The following is a 14,071-nucleotide window of genomic DNA, read 5'->3' as shown; positions in this document are numbered from 1 at the left end:
ATTAGCCGTAAGGCGATCTGGAGGGCTTTGAGGCCATACAACAATGCAGGTCTTTCTTTGCTAGAAACCACACAGCACCGGGTTATAGTCCAACAGGTTTATTTGGAAAGCACTAGCTTTCGGAGCACTGCTCCTTCATTAGGCTGCTCTGAAAGCTAGTGCTACCAAATAAACCTGTTGGACTATAATCTGGTGTTGTGTGATTTTTTTAACTTGGTCCACCCCAATCTAACACCAGCACCTCCACATCCTGGTCTTTCTTTGGTTATGTTTCCAGGGCGTGGGCAGTAAAAGGGTTGCCGGGTGATCCAGTGGCCTGTGACCACATGGGGTGAGATGGCATGGAGTTGCAGCGCAGTGAGAGTCAGCGTCATGAAGGAACAAAAGCTGCGAGGGATTGAGAGACAGCGGCGAACGAGAAAGCCATTTCTTAACCATAGCAGCAAGACTGAGATGTTCCCTTTTGCTTTGGCAAGTTCTCCATTTAATTGTATTTGTGTGTTTGGCTGCCAGAAGCAGAGTTGATGAAGCTAAATGCCATGGTCTTGAGCAGATCCCAACCTGCGGTGGGAGCAGGCAGCCACCTGAAGGTTGAGGTAAAATTGTCAATGAACATTACTTATACTAAATCCTGACATTAATATTCTCCAACTGCCAGAGGATTAAGTGACACTCAGTCCCTCAGCATTGATGTAAACTGTGACAAGAGGGAGTGGGTGATGATTTATGATGAAAATAATCCTATTTCGATGAGTTTTGCTTTCTCATCATTATAATTAAGGTTGAGATGCTCTCAGTTTGACCTTTTTTAGTCCCCACTGACAGACACTCACCCCCAGCATATCACCCAGAGACAAATAATTAGCCATCGATTCTAAATATCAAGCAGTGTTTGTGGGAGGCATCTGGATGGGTATATGAATAGGAAGGGTTTAGAGGGATACGGGCCAAGTGCTGGCAAATGGGACTAGATTAGTGTAGGATACCTGGTCGGCATGGATGAGTTGGGCCGAAGGGTCTGTTTCCGTGCTTTTACATCTCGATGACCCTATGACCCCAGATGTACGAGAATGGGATCTTACTCTGCCACAATGACCAGGCCAGCCTCCACTTCGAACAAGCCACCAAACGCCATTGCCTGGAGCAGCAGGGACTGAAAGGGTTAAGTAGTTACTTGGATACGGGCAGCAGGAAAGGAGACACTGATATCCAGCAAATGTCAGCATCCGTGGGAGTGAACTAGGGAGAACAGGCAAATAAGAATGAGGGATATAGATAGGGTTAATGGGAGTTGTCTTTTCCCAAGGATGGGGAGTCTCAAGACTGGGGGCACATTTTTAGGTTGAGAAGAGAGAGATTAAAAAAAGACATGGGAGCAATTTATTTTTTACACGGAGGGTGGTTGGTGTGTGGAATGAACTTCCAGAGGAAGTGTTGGACGTGGATTCAGTTACAACATTTGAAAGCAGTTTGGAATAGTACATGAATAGGAAAGGTTTGGAAGGATATGGGCCAAGTGCAGACATGTGGAACTGGTTTAGTTTGGGATTATGTTTGGCGTGGACTAGTTGAACCGAAAGGTCTGTTTCTGTGCTGTGTGTATGCATGTATGAAGTAAGTCAGAGTTTCAGTTGTAGCTGTAGTGTTTGCTATAACGATCAACAGTGCCTTAATTATTGTCAGGATTATAAAGTCTTTAAATGTGCTGCTTTAACTCGCATTAGCTTTGCAGTCAAAGTTATGAAGCTGCAGTGGGTGCTAATTTGTTATTTTAGCAAACATTAGACTCCTGATTGCATTGTCTTGTGACTGCTCAAGTCTTCCTTTGTCCAGGTTAATGTTACCTCACCTGTCAACAGGTGCCTGCTTTAACCCACTTCTCCCATCTTCCCCTCTTTCAAAACCTGTCCGGTATCGCACTGTTGCATCTGTTGTCACTTCCCCCAGGGTAAAACACTTTGCTAATCATTTGAGGTGGGGGTGGGCAACAAGTGGGGAGAGAAATCAGAGTGAAAGTTTGTTGAGTTAAAACAACTTGAAATCTGGCCCTCGAGCTCTGTGGAGAGAAGGTTGTCTGATGTTGAAATCGCTGAACGTTTTTGCACAAACAAAATTTACTTCATGTGAAGCCCTGTCCTATTCTGATTTTTATTTATAAGACGTTTGACTGACTCTTGAGCAAGACCTCGCAGAGCAATTCTTGATTACAGAATGCTTCGGGCAATGTGTCCATGTTGACAGTGTAAATAAATCACTGGGTTTTTTTTTCTCTCTGTCTCTTCCCCATCCCCCTCCCGAAATGACACACTAGCTCACGGGGAATGGACTGATGATAAGGGAGAAACTGAACCATCAACATTTTGCCTGGGTCACGTCGGCACCAATCAGTGTGGGCCCTGGGTGGAGTTATGTAACTGATCCCTGGGGAGACAGGTGTATAAGTAGGAGGTGCAAGGTGCCAACACTTTAATAGTTACTTTAATTGCTGCAACAGAGTCTGCAGTTTGATTCAACCTTGCCTGACCTGAAAGAGATTATGAGTTCATTTGACCTGCAAACACAGTCGCCCCCTCGATGCAGTCCCCAGTTCCCCAGCATCGGTCAGGAGCCCCCAGAGTTGAACATCTTCTGTGAAAACTTCTTCCACCAGCAGAACGCCCAGCGGCCATCCAACTATGACATTGAGGATTATGGCTCATCCAGCAACCCCTACCTCTGGCTGAACGGACCCCCCATGAACCCCTCGTCATACTTGCCCGGATCCAATGGCAGCCCCTTCATCCCTCAGTCCTACGGGATGCCCAGGCAGTTCATCCCCAACAGCGGCAGCCTGGGGGGCTCGGATCTGGGCTGGCTCTCCATCCCCAACCAGGAGGAGCTGCTGAAGCTGGTGAGGCCTCCATACTCCTACTCGGCTCTGATCGCCATGGCGATCCACGGAGCGCCGGACAAGAGGCTGACCCTCAGCCAGATCTATCAGTATGTGGCCGACAACTTCCCCTTCTACAACAAGAGCAAAGCCGGCTGGCAGAACTCCATCCGGCACAATCTCTCCCTCAACGACTGCTTCAAGAAAGTCCCCAGAGATGAGGATGACCCAGGTAAGTCACCTTTTGGTTTTGAAGATGGTTTATGTCTCTCTCGGTAATAAAGATGTACAGCACGGAAACAGGCCCTTCGGTCCAACTTGTCCATGCCAACCAGATATCCTAACCTAACCTAATCCCATTTGCCAGCACCCGGCCCATATCTCTCTAAACCTCTTTACCCGTCCAGATGCCTTTTAAATGCTGTATTTGTACCAGCCTCCACCACTTCCTCTGGCAGCTCATTCCATACACGTACCACCCTCTGTGTGAAAAAGTTGCCTCTTCGGTCCCTTTAATATCTTTCCCCTCTCATCCTAAACCTACCCCCTCTAGTTCTGGACTCCCCCACCCCAGGGAAAAGACCTTGTCTTTTTATCCTATCCGTGCCCCTCATGATTTTATAAATCTCTATAAGGTCACCCCTCAGCCTTCAATGCTCCAGCGCCAGCCTATTCAACCTCTCCCTATAGCTCAAATCCTCCAACCCTGGTAACATCCTTGTAAATCCTTTCTGAACCCTTTCAAGATTCACAACATCTTTCCAATAGGAAGGAGCCCAGAATTGCACATAATATTCCAACAGTGGCCTAACCAATGTCCTGTATAACAGCAACATGACCTCCCAACTCCTGTACTCAATACTCTGACCAATAAAGGAAAGCATACCAAACGCCTTCTTCACTATCCTATCTAGCTGCGACTCCACTTTCTGAACCCTTTCAAATTTCACAACATCCTTCCGATAGGAGAAAGACCAGAATTGCAGACAACATTCCAAAAGTGGTCTAACCAATGTCCTGTACAGCCGCAACATGACCTCCCAACTCCAGTACTCAATACTCTGACCAATAAAGGAATACGTTATTGATCTGTGACTTGTGAAAGCAACATTGGCCACGCATTCATTGTTCAGCGCCAGCCTTTCACAGGCAAGACATTGATTGAAGTGTAACGGCACGACACTGAGTTTATTGATGTCTCTGATGTGCTGGTGGTCAATGCTTTAGAGTGACGTCGCACCCATCAATGTCACAGCAATATTGCTGCTCCCTAAGGAGACCTTGTATTCTCTGTGAAGTGGCCCAGATGTTGAAGGGTCAAACTTCTCAGTGCAGAGCAACACCAAGGGGAAGAGGGGTGAGGGGGTGAGGTTAGAGTGGGAGTTTGGACAGTATTGAGCTTTTGGCTTTCACGCACCACTGGGCTGGGTGAGGAAAGGAAAAGCAGAGGGAAGTAAGGGCTTTTCTTTTTTTTTAGCGTTTTGACATGTTTGAGGTTCTGGAAAAGCATGTCGATACCTTCATGTTGAGCCCATGGGTGGAGAGAAGTTGGCTTAAGCACAGGTGCACGTTTACAACAGCACGTTAACCAGGAAGGGGGACAATGTTTGCTGTGGAAGTGTTCAGACTGAGGGAAGCCATTCCCGAATTGGAAATGGATTTCTGTGCTTTTTTTTTCCTTTGGACCTGACCCAGTTCACTGCCTCTTGATGCCTCACGGTGTGTGTTTTTCTCCCTCTCTCTCTTGCCTCCCCCTCCCACGTCTTGCAGGGAAGGGAAACTACTGGACTCTGGATCCCAACTGTGAGAAAATGTTCGACAACGGAAACTTCCGGCGCAAGAGGAAGAGGAAGTCCGACCCCAACGCCTCCGCCGGCGGTCTCGGAGCCGAGAAATCGGATGAGGGCCCCCACAAGGCCCCCCTGAGTCCCGGAATCCCGGACCCCTCCTCTGCTCGGACGGGCACATCTCCAGACAAGAAGTCTCCGGCTCCCGTCTCGGCTCCCTGCCTCAGCAACTTCATTTCCAGCATGTCCACATACAACAACCCGCCAGGCGGGAGGCAAGCTCCCCTCGGACTGGTCAGTGACACTTCCCAGAGAATGGGGCAGGGCATGATGGGGTTCAGCTCCTACCCGCCCTCCGGCAACATCCTGGGCCAGTCCGGCTCGGAATGGAGCGACCCGGGAACGTCAAACCATTACGGATACTCATCAGTCCTGAACCAGTTCAACAATCACTTCTACAACAGCCTCAACGCCAACAGCCTGTTGTACCCCAGGGAAGGTACAGAGGTGTGAGTGGAAGATATGCACAATGAAGGATTGATGTGAAAAATTAATAATTACGGCAACAGAAAAAAAAAATCCATTTGATGCTAAGTAGTTTATTTATGAGAAAACATTTCATGAGCATTGTATTCCAGTATTTTAACTCTATAATTGGTTTAAGAGGATACTTGTGTCACTTAAAACCAATCATCTTGAAGCTTGGGGAGAATAGGTGTATATTGTGGTGTCTCGGGAGACTCTATAAAGTTTGGACTGAGGTTCCGATTAACTAACGCTAACGTTAATGAGACCGGGAGGCCCAGGAGCAGAGCAGCCTATTGACTTTGTTCCACCATTCAATGAGATCATGATAATGACCTGATAATCCTCAACTCCATTTCCCTGCCTTTGCCCCTTTCTGAACAGAAACCTGTCTATTCTTGAGTAGACTAAACAACCCTCTATGGTGAAGAATTAATGGAGCCTTTCCAAACCTGCGGGCCCACAACATTCAAGCAGAGCCCCTGACCATCAGAGTAGGAGTTGGGATTGGATTTGAGGGTTACATTTCCCAGGGTGAACAGGCCTCCCTTGGACACTGGGTCAAAGTTCACAGGCCGCTTTAAACCAACACTTTCTGAACCCATCCCAACAAGGTGGCCTCAGATTGGGCGACATAGTGGCTCAGTGGTTAGCACTGCTGCCTCACAGGTTCAATTCCAGCCTCGGGTGACTGTCTGTGTGGGGTTTGCACGTTCTCTCTGTGTCTGTGTGGGTTTCCTCTTAGTGCTCCGGTTTTCTCCCACAGTCCAAAGATGTGCAGGTTAGGGTGGATTGGCCATGTTACATTGCCCATAGTCTCCAGGGATGTGCAGGTTAGGGTGGATTGGCTGTGCTAAATTGTCCCGTAGTGTCCAGGGATGTGCAGGTTAGGGTGGATTGGCTGTGCTAAATTGCCCATAGTGTCCAGGGATGTGCAGGTTAGGGTGGATTGGCCATGCTAAATTGCCCATAGTGTCCAGGGATGTGCAGGTTAGGGTGGATTGGCCATGCTAAATTGTCCCGTAGTGTCCAGGGATGTGCAAGTTAGGGTGGATTGGCTGTGTTAAATTGCCCGTAGTATCCAGGGATGTGCAGGTTAGGGTGGATTGGCTGTGCTAAATTTTCCCGTGGGGTCCAGGGATGTGCAGGTTAGGGTGAATTAGCTGTGCTAAATTGCCCACAGTGTCCAGGGATGTGTAGGTTAGGGTGGATTGGCTGTGCTAAATTGCCCATAGTGTCCAGGGATGTGCAGGTTAGGGTGGATTGGCCATGCTAAATTGTCCTGTAGTGTCCAGGGATGTGCAGGTTAGGGTGGATTAGCGATGATAATGTGGGGATAGGGTAGCATGGTGGGTCTGAGTGGAACGCTCTTAGGAGTGCATATGTGATGGACCAAATGGCCTGCTTCCACACTGTAAAGATTCTATAACTGGAATATTGAAGAAACTCCCACCGGCTGTAGGCTGCTCTGAGGCCTGCCATACTGGCGGTCAGGTGAAATAGGATCTGCAGCATAGCCAGGCACTTTCAAAAATCATCTTCAATTGACCTCTGCCTCTGAACTGGGAATGAGTGAAGCTCATTCCCCCTCCCCCCCAGTCACTATCCAGTAACTATCTGTTCGAAAGCATGAGGGCTTTGGCTGGAGACCAAGAACAGGCTTCACTCAGCACGATGATCTTCATGGTTGATAAACCTGACAAGTTCTCTCCCTCCCTTTGCAACGAATGGGAAGAGTAGGAAGCACCTGTCGTCATAGTACAGGGGAGAGAGGAGAAGGATACTGCTAAAGATCCGGAATTATCAATAATTTAATGTGTCCATTTCCATTCTGACATTCAGTCTACAGTAGTTACTTGAACAGGAAGATTTGAGTCAATATAATAATCGTCTATTATGTGTTGTAAGATATCGAAAATGAGTTAAGGAGGTGTGACGGCTAAGTGGCATCTAGTTGTTACAAATTTCAAACAATTGTCCATGACTTTCAGCAAGCTTATTACTGTGTCTCATTGTGGTTTGTAATTTGTACATTTTTTTCTGACATTCATTTCTACGCATTGTAAAAGGTTACCTCAAAGGAAAAGGGGAAGTCAATTCACAATAAAATTCTCTTGGAAAAGAGTTAGTTTCTTTCCTCTCTCCCGTCATCACGTTCGAAGGAAATTGCATCTCTGAATTTTAACGAAATTTCTCATCAGGCCAGTGCACATCAGACTGAGGGCTTTTGGTGCTAATGAATGGAGCAGTTTCGCTTCAAGCACCCCAGGGGCACTGTCGAGCACTTTTCAGTGGAGAGGTGTTTGGAAGGAACAGGATTTAACTCTCTAAACACAGGGAGAAAGTGAGGGCTGCAGATGCTGGAGATCAGAGTCAAAAGTGTGGTGCTGGAAAAGCACAGCCCAGCAGGCAGCATCCTGATGAAGAGTTTATGTGCAAAACGTCGACTCTCCTGCTCCTTGGATGCTGCCTGACGGGCTGTGCTTTTCCAGCACCATACATTGTGACTCTTTGGACACTAGCCCGTCAAATACTCCGAAAGTAACTGACTTTACATTCTGCTTATATATCCTGTGCCTGTGCGCTTCCCCCCACGTCACCTGATGAAAAAGCAGCGCTCCGAAAGCTTGGATTTTAAATATACATGTTGGACAATAGACTGGCGTCGTGTGACTTCTGACTTATTCCCAGGGAAAGTACAACACAGGTTTGTAACAGAGTAAAGCTGCCTTTACACTGTACAGTACTAATGAATAGAGCTGACAAATCACAGAGCATAGCTCCCTCTGTAGTATCACAGCAAACATAGAGTCATAGAGCTGTACAGCATGGAAACTAGACCCTTTGGTCCAACCCATCCATGCCGACCAGATATTCCAACCCAATCTAGTCCCACCTGCCAGCACCCAGCCCATATCCCTCCCCCCCAGGGTGGGAAACAGCAGTGGTTGCATGCAGAGTAAAGCTACCCTGTTCCATTGAAGAAAGAGACAAGACGTGTTTGCATTCCCAACTGCGCTTGTGACCAGCGAATATCTGAAAGGAAACACTTTTTTGAGGTGCTGTCACTGTTGTTATGCAGAAAAATATAGCTGCCAAATATAGTTCCTACAAACTATAAGCTGATTATAAGATAATCTGATTTTGTGACTGTGATTGAGGGGCGAAACATTAGCCATGGCATCATTCCTTGCCCTTTGTGGGAATCATGCAATGGGATCTCTTATATGTTATGCACATACGTTTATAAAATACATATTATCCCATCATTGAGAGTGCATACAGAGCTTCATTGAGTACCACATCTGAAAGATTCACAGACAGTTGTTCAATATAAAACTCACTAAGATCTGCCACGCAGTATATCGTAACTCCAGTGTACATTATCACATTCCTAAAAGACGCTAATAGTATGTTTTTCAAGTATTTACAAGCATGTTGCCAGGGCTGGAGGGCTTGAGCTATAGGGGCAGGCTGAACTAGGCCCGGGCTATTTTCCCTGGAGCGTCGGAGGCTGAGGGGTGACCTTATAGAGGTTTATAAAATCATGAAGGACATGGATAGGGTGGGGGAGTAGGGAGGGGAGTCCAAAACTAGAGGCCATAGGTTTTAATTGAGAGGGGAAAGATCTAGAAGGGACCGAAGGGGCAACTTTTTCATGCAGAGGGTGGTACGTGTATGGAATGAGCTGCCAGAGGAAGTGGTGGAGGCTGGTACAATTACAACAGTTAAGAGGCATCTGGGTGGGTCCATGAATAGGAAGGGTTTAGAGGGATAAGGGCCAAATGCTGACCAATGGGACTAGGTTAGCTTAGGATATCTGATTGGCATGGACGAGTTGCACAGACAGTTCTGTTTTCATGCTGAACATCTCTATGATCCTACGATATTGCAGTATTTTCAGAAGCTGTGATTCACCATCATGACGATTTCAATGGAAACTGTTGAAAATCATTGAACATCAGACCCTTATAGCCAGATAAAAATCTAAACTTTAACCCCATATTCCAGGGACCATTGATCTCTGTATGAAACAAAAGCCTTTACCTCATCACAAAACATTAGTTCAAACCAAGAACAGTTGGAGTGTGTAAAAAATAATTGAAGAGATCCATTCTTATCTGAAGCTATTTTAGAAATGATAGATTTGATTCCAGTTGGTCAGCGATGGTGTCACTGGCTGGCCAACATTTACAACTCATCTCCAGGTGCCCTGGCAAGGCTGGTATTCTGCTGTCTTCCTGTACCACAGCAGTCCATGTGCGAGCCTTACAATACTCTCAGGGAGGGAGTTCCAGGACTTTGACCCAGTGACAGTGTAGGAGCAGTGATATATTTCCAAGTCAGGATAGTGAGTGTGTTGAGGGGAATGCGCAGATAGCGGTGTTCCCAAGTATCTATTCTCCTTGTCCTTCGAAACGGAACCCTTCGAAATGGGTTTTTACAGTGCTGATAAAGGACCCCAGGTTGGAACAGAGGGCTGTCGGTGCTGGAGACCTGAGTCGAAGAGTGTGGTGCTGAAAAAGCACAGCCAGTCAGGCAGCATCCGAGGAGCAGGGGAATCAATGTTCCGGGCATAAGCTCTTCTTCAGGAATGAATGACGAAGAGCTAGCTCATGCTCAAATCGTTGATTCTCCTGCTCCTCAGATGCTGCCTGACTGGGTGTGCTTTTCCAGCATGACACTTCTTGGCTAATGACCATTGGTGAGTTTCTGGAGGATAACTTGTAAATAGTACACACTGCTGCTACTGAGCCTTGATGACAGAGGGAATGGCTGCTTGTGGATATGGTGTCAGTTAGACCAGCCACTTGTCCTGGATGGTGTCAAGCTTCTTCAGTGCTCTTAACCAGGCAAGTGGAGAATATTCTATCGCACTCCTGACTGGTCAATGGTAAACAGACTTTGGGGAGTCAGTTGGTGAGTCATTTGCCGAAGTATTCATAACCTCTGACCTGCTCTTGTGGCAACAGTGATTACAGGTGAATCCAGTCAATCTCTCATCAATGGCAACCTCCCAGGATGTTAATAGGGAAAAGTCAGTGATGATAACCCCATTGAATGTGATGGTTATATTCTCCCTTGTAGGAGCGACATGTGATGCAAATGTTATTTGCTATTCGTCAGACATGCTGTATTTTTATAAGGACTGTTTCAATGTGTAAGGAGTCATAACTGGTGCTGAATATTGCACAATCATCTCTGAACATTCCCACTTCTGACTTGATGACGGAGGGAAGGTCATTAATGAAGCAGCTGAAGATGGTTGGGGCCTAGGACACCACCCTGAGGAACTCCTGCAGAGATGTCCTGGAGCTGAGATGACTGACCTCCAACAACCACAACCATCTCCCTTCATGCCAGGTATGTCTCCAACCATTGGAGAATTTTCTTTTTTTTAAAAATGCCATTTATAGAATGTAAGCTTTGCTGCCTCAGGCCAGAATTTATTGCCCATCTTTAATTACCCAGAGGGCAGTTAAGAGTTAACCACATTGCTGTGGGTCTGGAGTCACATGGAGGCCAGACCAGGTGAGGATGGCAGTTTCCTTCCCTAAAGTTCATTAGTGACCCAGATGGGCTTTTAACCACAATTGACAATGGATTCATGGGCATCATTAAGCTCTTAATTCCACATATTTTCATTGAGTTCAAATTCTACCATCTGCCCTAGCAGGATTTGAACCCAGGTCCCCAAAACATTGCCTGGGCCACTGGCTTAACATCTCAGCGATAATGCCATTAGACCATCACCTCCCCAGAGCTGTTTCCCATTGACTGGAATTTTGCTAGGGCTCCTTGCTGTCACCTTCAGTCAAGTGTGACTTTGATGTTAAGGACAGTCCCTCTCCTCTCCCCTCCCCTCTGGAATTCAGCTCCTTTTGTCCATGTTTGAACCAAGGCCTGAATGAGGTCAGGAGCTGAGTGGCCCTGGCAGAACCCAAACTGGGCGTCACTGAGCAGGTGAGTGCTGAGCAGGTACTGCTTGATAGAAGTGTTGATGACCCCTTCCGTCACTTTACTGTTGATTGAGAATAGCCTGATGGAGCAGTAATTGGACGGGTAAGGTTTAACCTACTTTTCCACCCAGATGTCATGATGATGGAGGAACCTCCACATACTTACAGACACATTGAACCTTTTAATACATGTGTTTGTTTTCTTTTAAACGATGTTGATACAGCCAATGGATGACTGCAGATATAAACTTAATTGCTACCTTTTGAGAGGGAACCTGCATTGTCAAACCTGATGAAGTGCCTGCAGACTTCAAAAGGCTGAACCTAAAAGGGAGCAATTACAGTACAAGCTGAACAATATTCTCCTGGTCATTATGTCAGACTGTCAACATGACAGGGGAAGACAACAGCTTGGGAGAGAGAGATATGTTTTGTGTCTTCCATTTCCAAGGATACTTGAGGACGAGTCTAGGAGTTGGGAGGTCAAGTGGCAGCTGTACAGGACACTGGTTAGGCCACTTTTGGAACACTGCGTGCAACTCTGGGGTCTTCCTGCTGTAGGAAGGCTGTTCTGAAACTTAACAGGGTTCAGGAAAGATTTACAAGCATGTTGCCAGGGTTGGAAGGTTTGAGCTACAGGGAGAGAGTGAATAGGCTGGGGCTGTTTTCCCTGGAACATTGGAGGCTGAGGGGTGACCTTTTGGAGGTTTATAAAATCATGAGGGGCATGGATAGGATAAATAGGCAAGGTCTTTTCCCTGGGGTGGGGGAGTCCAGAACTAGAGGGCATAGGTTTAGGGTAAGAGAGGAAAGATTTAAAAGGCTTCTCAGGGGTAACGTTTTCACTTTCAGGGTGGTGCGTGTATGGAATGAGCTGCCAGAGGAAGTGGTGGAGGCTGATACAAATACACATTTAAAAAGCATCTGGATGGGTATATGAATAGGAAGGGTTTGGAGGGATATGGGCCAAGTGCTGGCAAATGGGACTAGATTAATTTAGAATATCTGGTCAGTATGGATGAGTTGGGCCAAAGGGTCTATTTCCATGCTGTACATCTCTATTACTCTCTTTGTCTCAAGGGCTACTAGCCAGTTCAATGCTGTTCTGTGTGAACTAGTTGAAGAGGATGTGCTCATGATCTGTGCTTCTTGTGTGTGTCTGAGGGTTGAGGTGTACTACCTGTTAGTGTGCTGGGAATGCCACAATCAAATTACCACCCACTAGTCACCCTGTATTATATCTTACACTTAATGGAGAAGTCAGATAGCCAGAAAGTCAAATGTAAATGTGACAAAATAAGGGCTCTCTCATGTTGAGTCTTACAATTCAGCTACCATTGAAAGGACATGGCGTGGTGGCTCAGTGGTTAGCACTGCTGCCTCACAGCGCCAGAGACCTGGGTTCAATCCCTGCCTCGGGTAGCTGTCTATGTGGAGTTTGCACATTCTCCCTGTGTCTGTGTGGGTTTCCTCCCACAGTCCAAAAATGTACAGGTTAGCTGAATTGGCCATGTTAAATTGCCCATAGTGTAGGGGAACGGGTCTGGGTGGGCTGCTCTTCGGAGGGTCAGTGTGGACTTGTTGTGCCGAAGGGCCTGTTTCCACACTGTAGGGAATCTAATCTAATATCACGTCGATCCACAGTCTTAATGTTCCACCCATTACTCTTCGCAAACAACGATCGAAGGCTGATCCATATGTTCTTTATTTTGAAACTTACGTTTACTACAATTGGTTTATTATTGCTTCACATGTTTAGTAATTAAGCCCCTCGTTCTTGATTAAATTAAGAAAACCAGGTTGGATCAATTCCTTTCAAAACATGAATGGCTTTGGTCTGACTGGAAGGCAGCCAATGGCAGTGAGCTGTTGTAAATTAACCCTGTCACTGCCATGACCCAAAGGGGGTGGGCAGGTAAATAAAGAAAGGGGAGACAGTTTGTATCCATGGTCAGGGGCTTGTCAATGTGGTGTATCCCACCTTGGATGTGTGATAACCTGGGGAAGATTGCCTGGTGTTCCAGTGTTACACAGTGTTAGGGGGGGGTCTGGTGAGTGGATGGAGGAGGTGTTGCTTTCTGATCCTGCTGTGTTCAGCTGCACGTAATTGGTTCTTACTTCTGCACAGCGGAGAGCTTCGGTTGGAGAAGGCTGTTAAGGTTTCCATCAATCCATTTGGAATTGATCGTTTTCGTAGCTGCAGGATGAAATATATGTTTCATAACTCTAACCCTAACACTAACCCTAACCCTAAATGTAACCCTAACACTAACACCAATCCTAACCCTACCCCTAACACTAACACCATTCCTAACCCTAACTCTAACCCTAACACGAACCCTAACCCTAAACATAACCCTAACACTAACACCAATCCTAACCCTAACCCTAACCCTAGCACTAACACCAATCCTAACCCTAACCCTAACCCTAACACTAACACCAATCTTAACCCTAATCCTAACACTAACACCATTCCTAACCCTAACTCTAACCCTAACACTAACCATAACCCTAACCCTAACACAAACACCAATCCTAACCCTAACCCCTAACATTAACACTAACACCAATCCTAACCCTAACACAAACACCAATCCTAACCCTAACCCCTAACCCTAACACCAATCCTAACCCTAACCCTAACCCTAACCCTAACACCAATCCTAACTCTAATGCTAACCCGAACCATAACCCTAACCCTAACCCTATCGAGGGATGACATGTACGTTCCCTAACCCTAACCTTAATCCTAACCCAAATCCTATCACGTCTGTTCCCCAACCCTAACACTAGTCCTAACCCTATTGCATGTTTGTTCACTAACTCTAATCCTAACCCTAGCCCTAAATTTTACCCTAACTCTCAACCTAGCCCGAATATTAACACAAATCCCAATTCTAAGACTAACCCGAACCCTAACCCTAACC

At 46.5% G+C, this 14,071-nt stretch overlaps 1 protein-coding gene across 1 annotated transcript; it reads left to right on the top strand.

Moving 5' to 3' along the window:
* Positions 1-2,493: 2,493 nt before the first annotated feature.
* foxi3b (forkhead box I3b) lies at positions 2,494-5,844 on the top strand. The gene is made up of 2 exons (XM_072591135.1): positions 2,494-3,101; positions 4,640-5,844. Exons 1-2 carry the CDS (start codon positions 2,537-2,539, stop codon positions 5,167-5,169), a joined length of 1,095 nt encoding a protein of 364 aa, XP_072447236.1. The 5' UTR covers positions 2,494-2,536; the 3' UTR covers positions 5,170-5,844.
* Positions 5,845-14,071: the final 8,227 nt, after the last annotated feature.

The sequence above is a fragment of the Chiloscyllium punctatum genome, chromosome 20 (assembly GCF_047496795.1).
Source record: "Chiloscyllium punctatum isolate Juve2018m chromosome 20, sChiPun1.3, whole genome shotgun sequence".
NCBI classification, from domain to species: Eukaryota; Metazoa; Chordata; class Chondrichthyes; order Orectolobiformes; family Hemiscylliidae; genus Chiloscyllium; species Chiloscyllium punctatum.
Note: the sequence above shows the minus strand (reverse complement) of the source record. Positions and strands in the feature narration are given on the sequence as shown.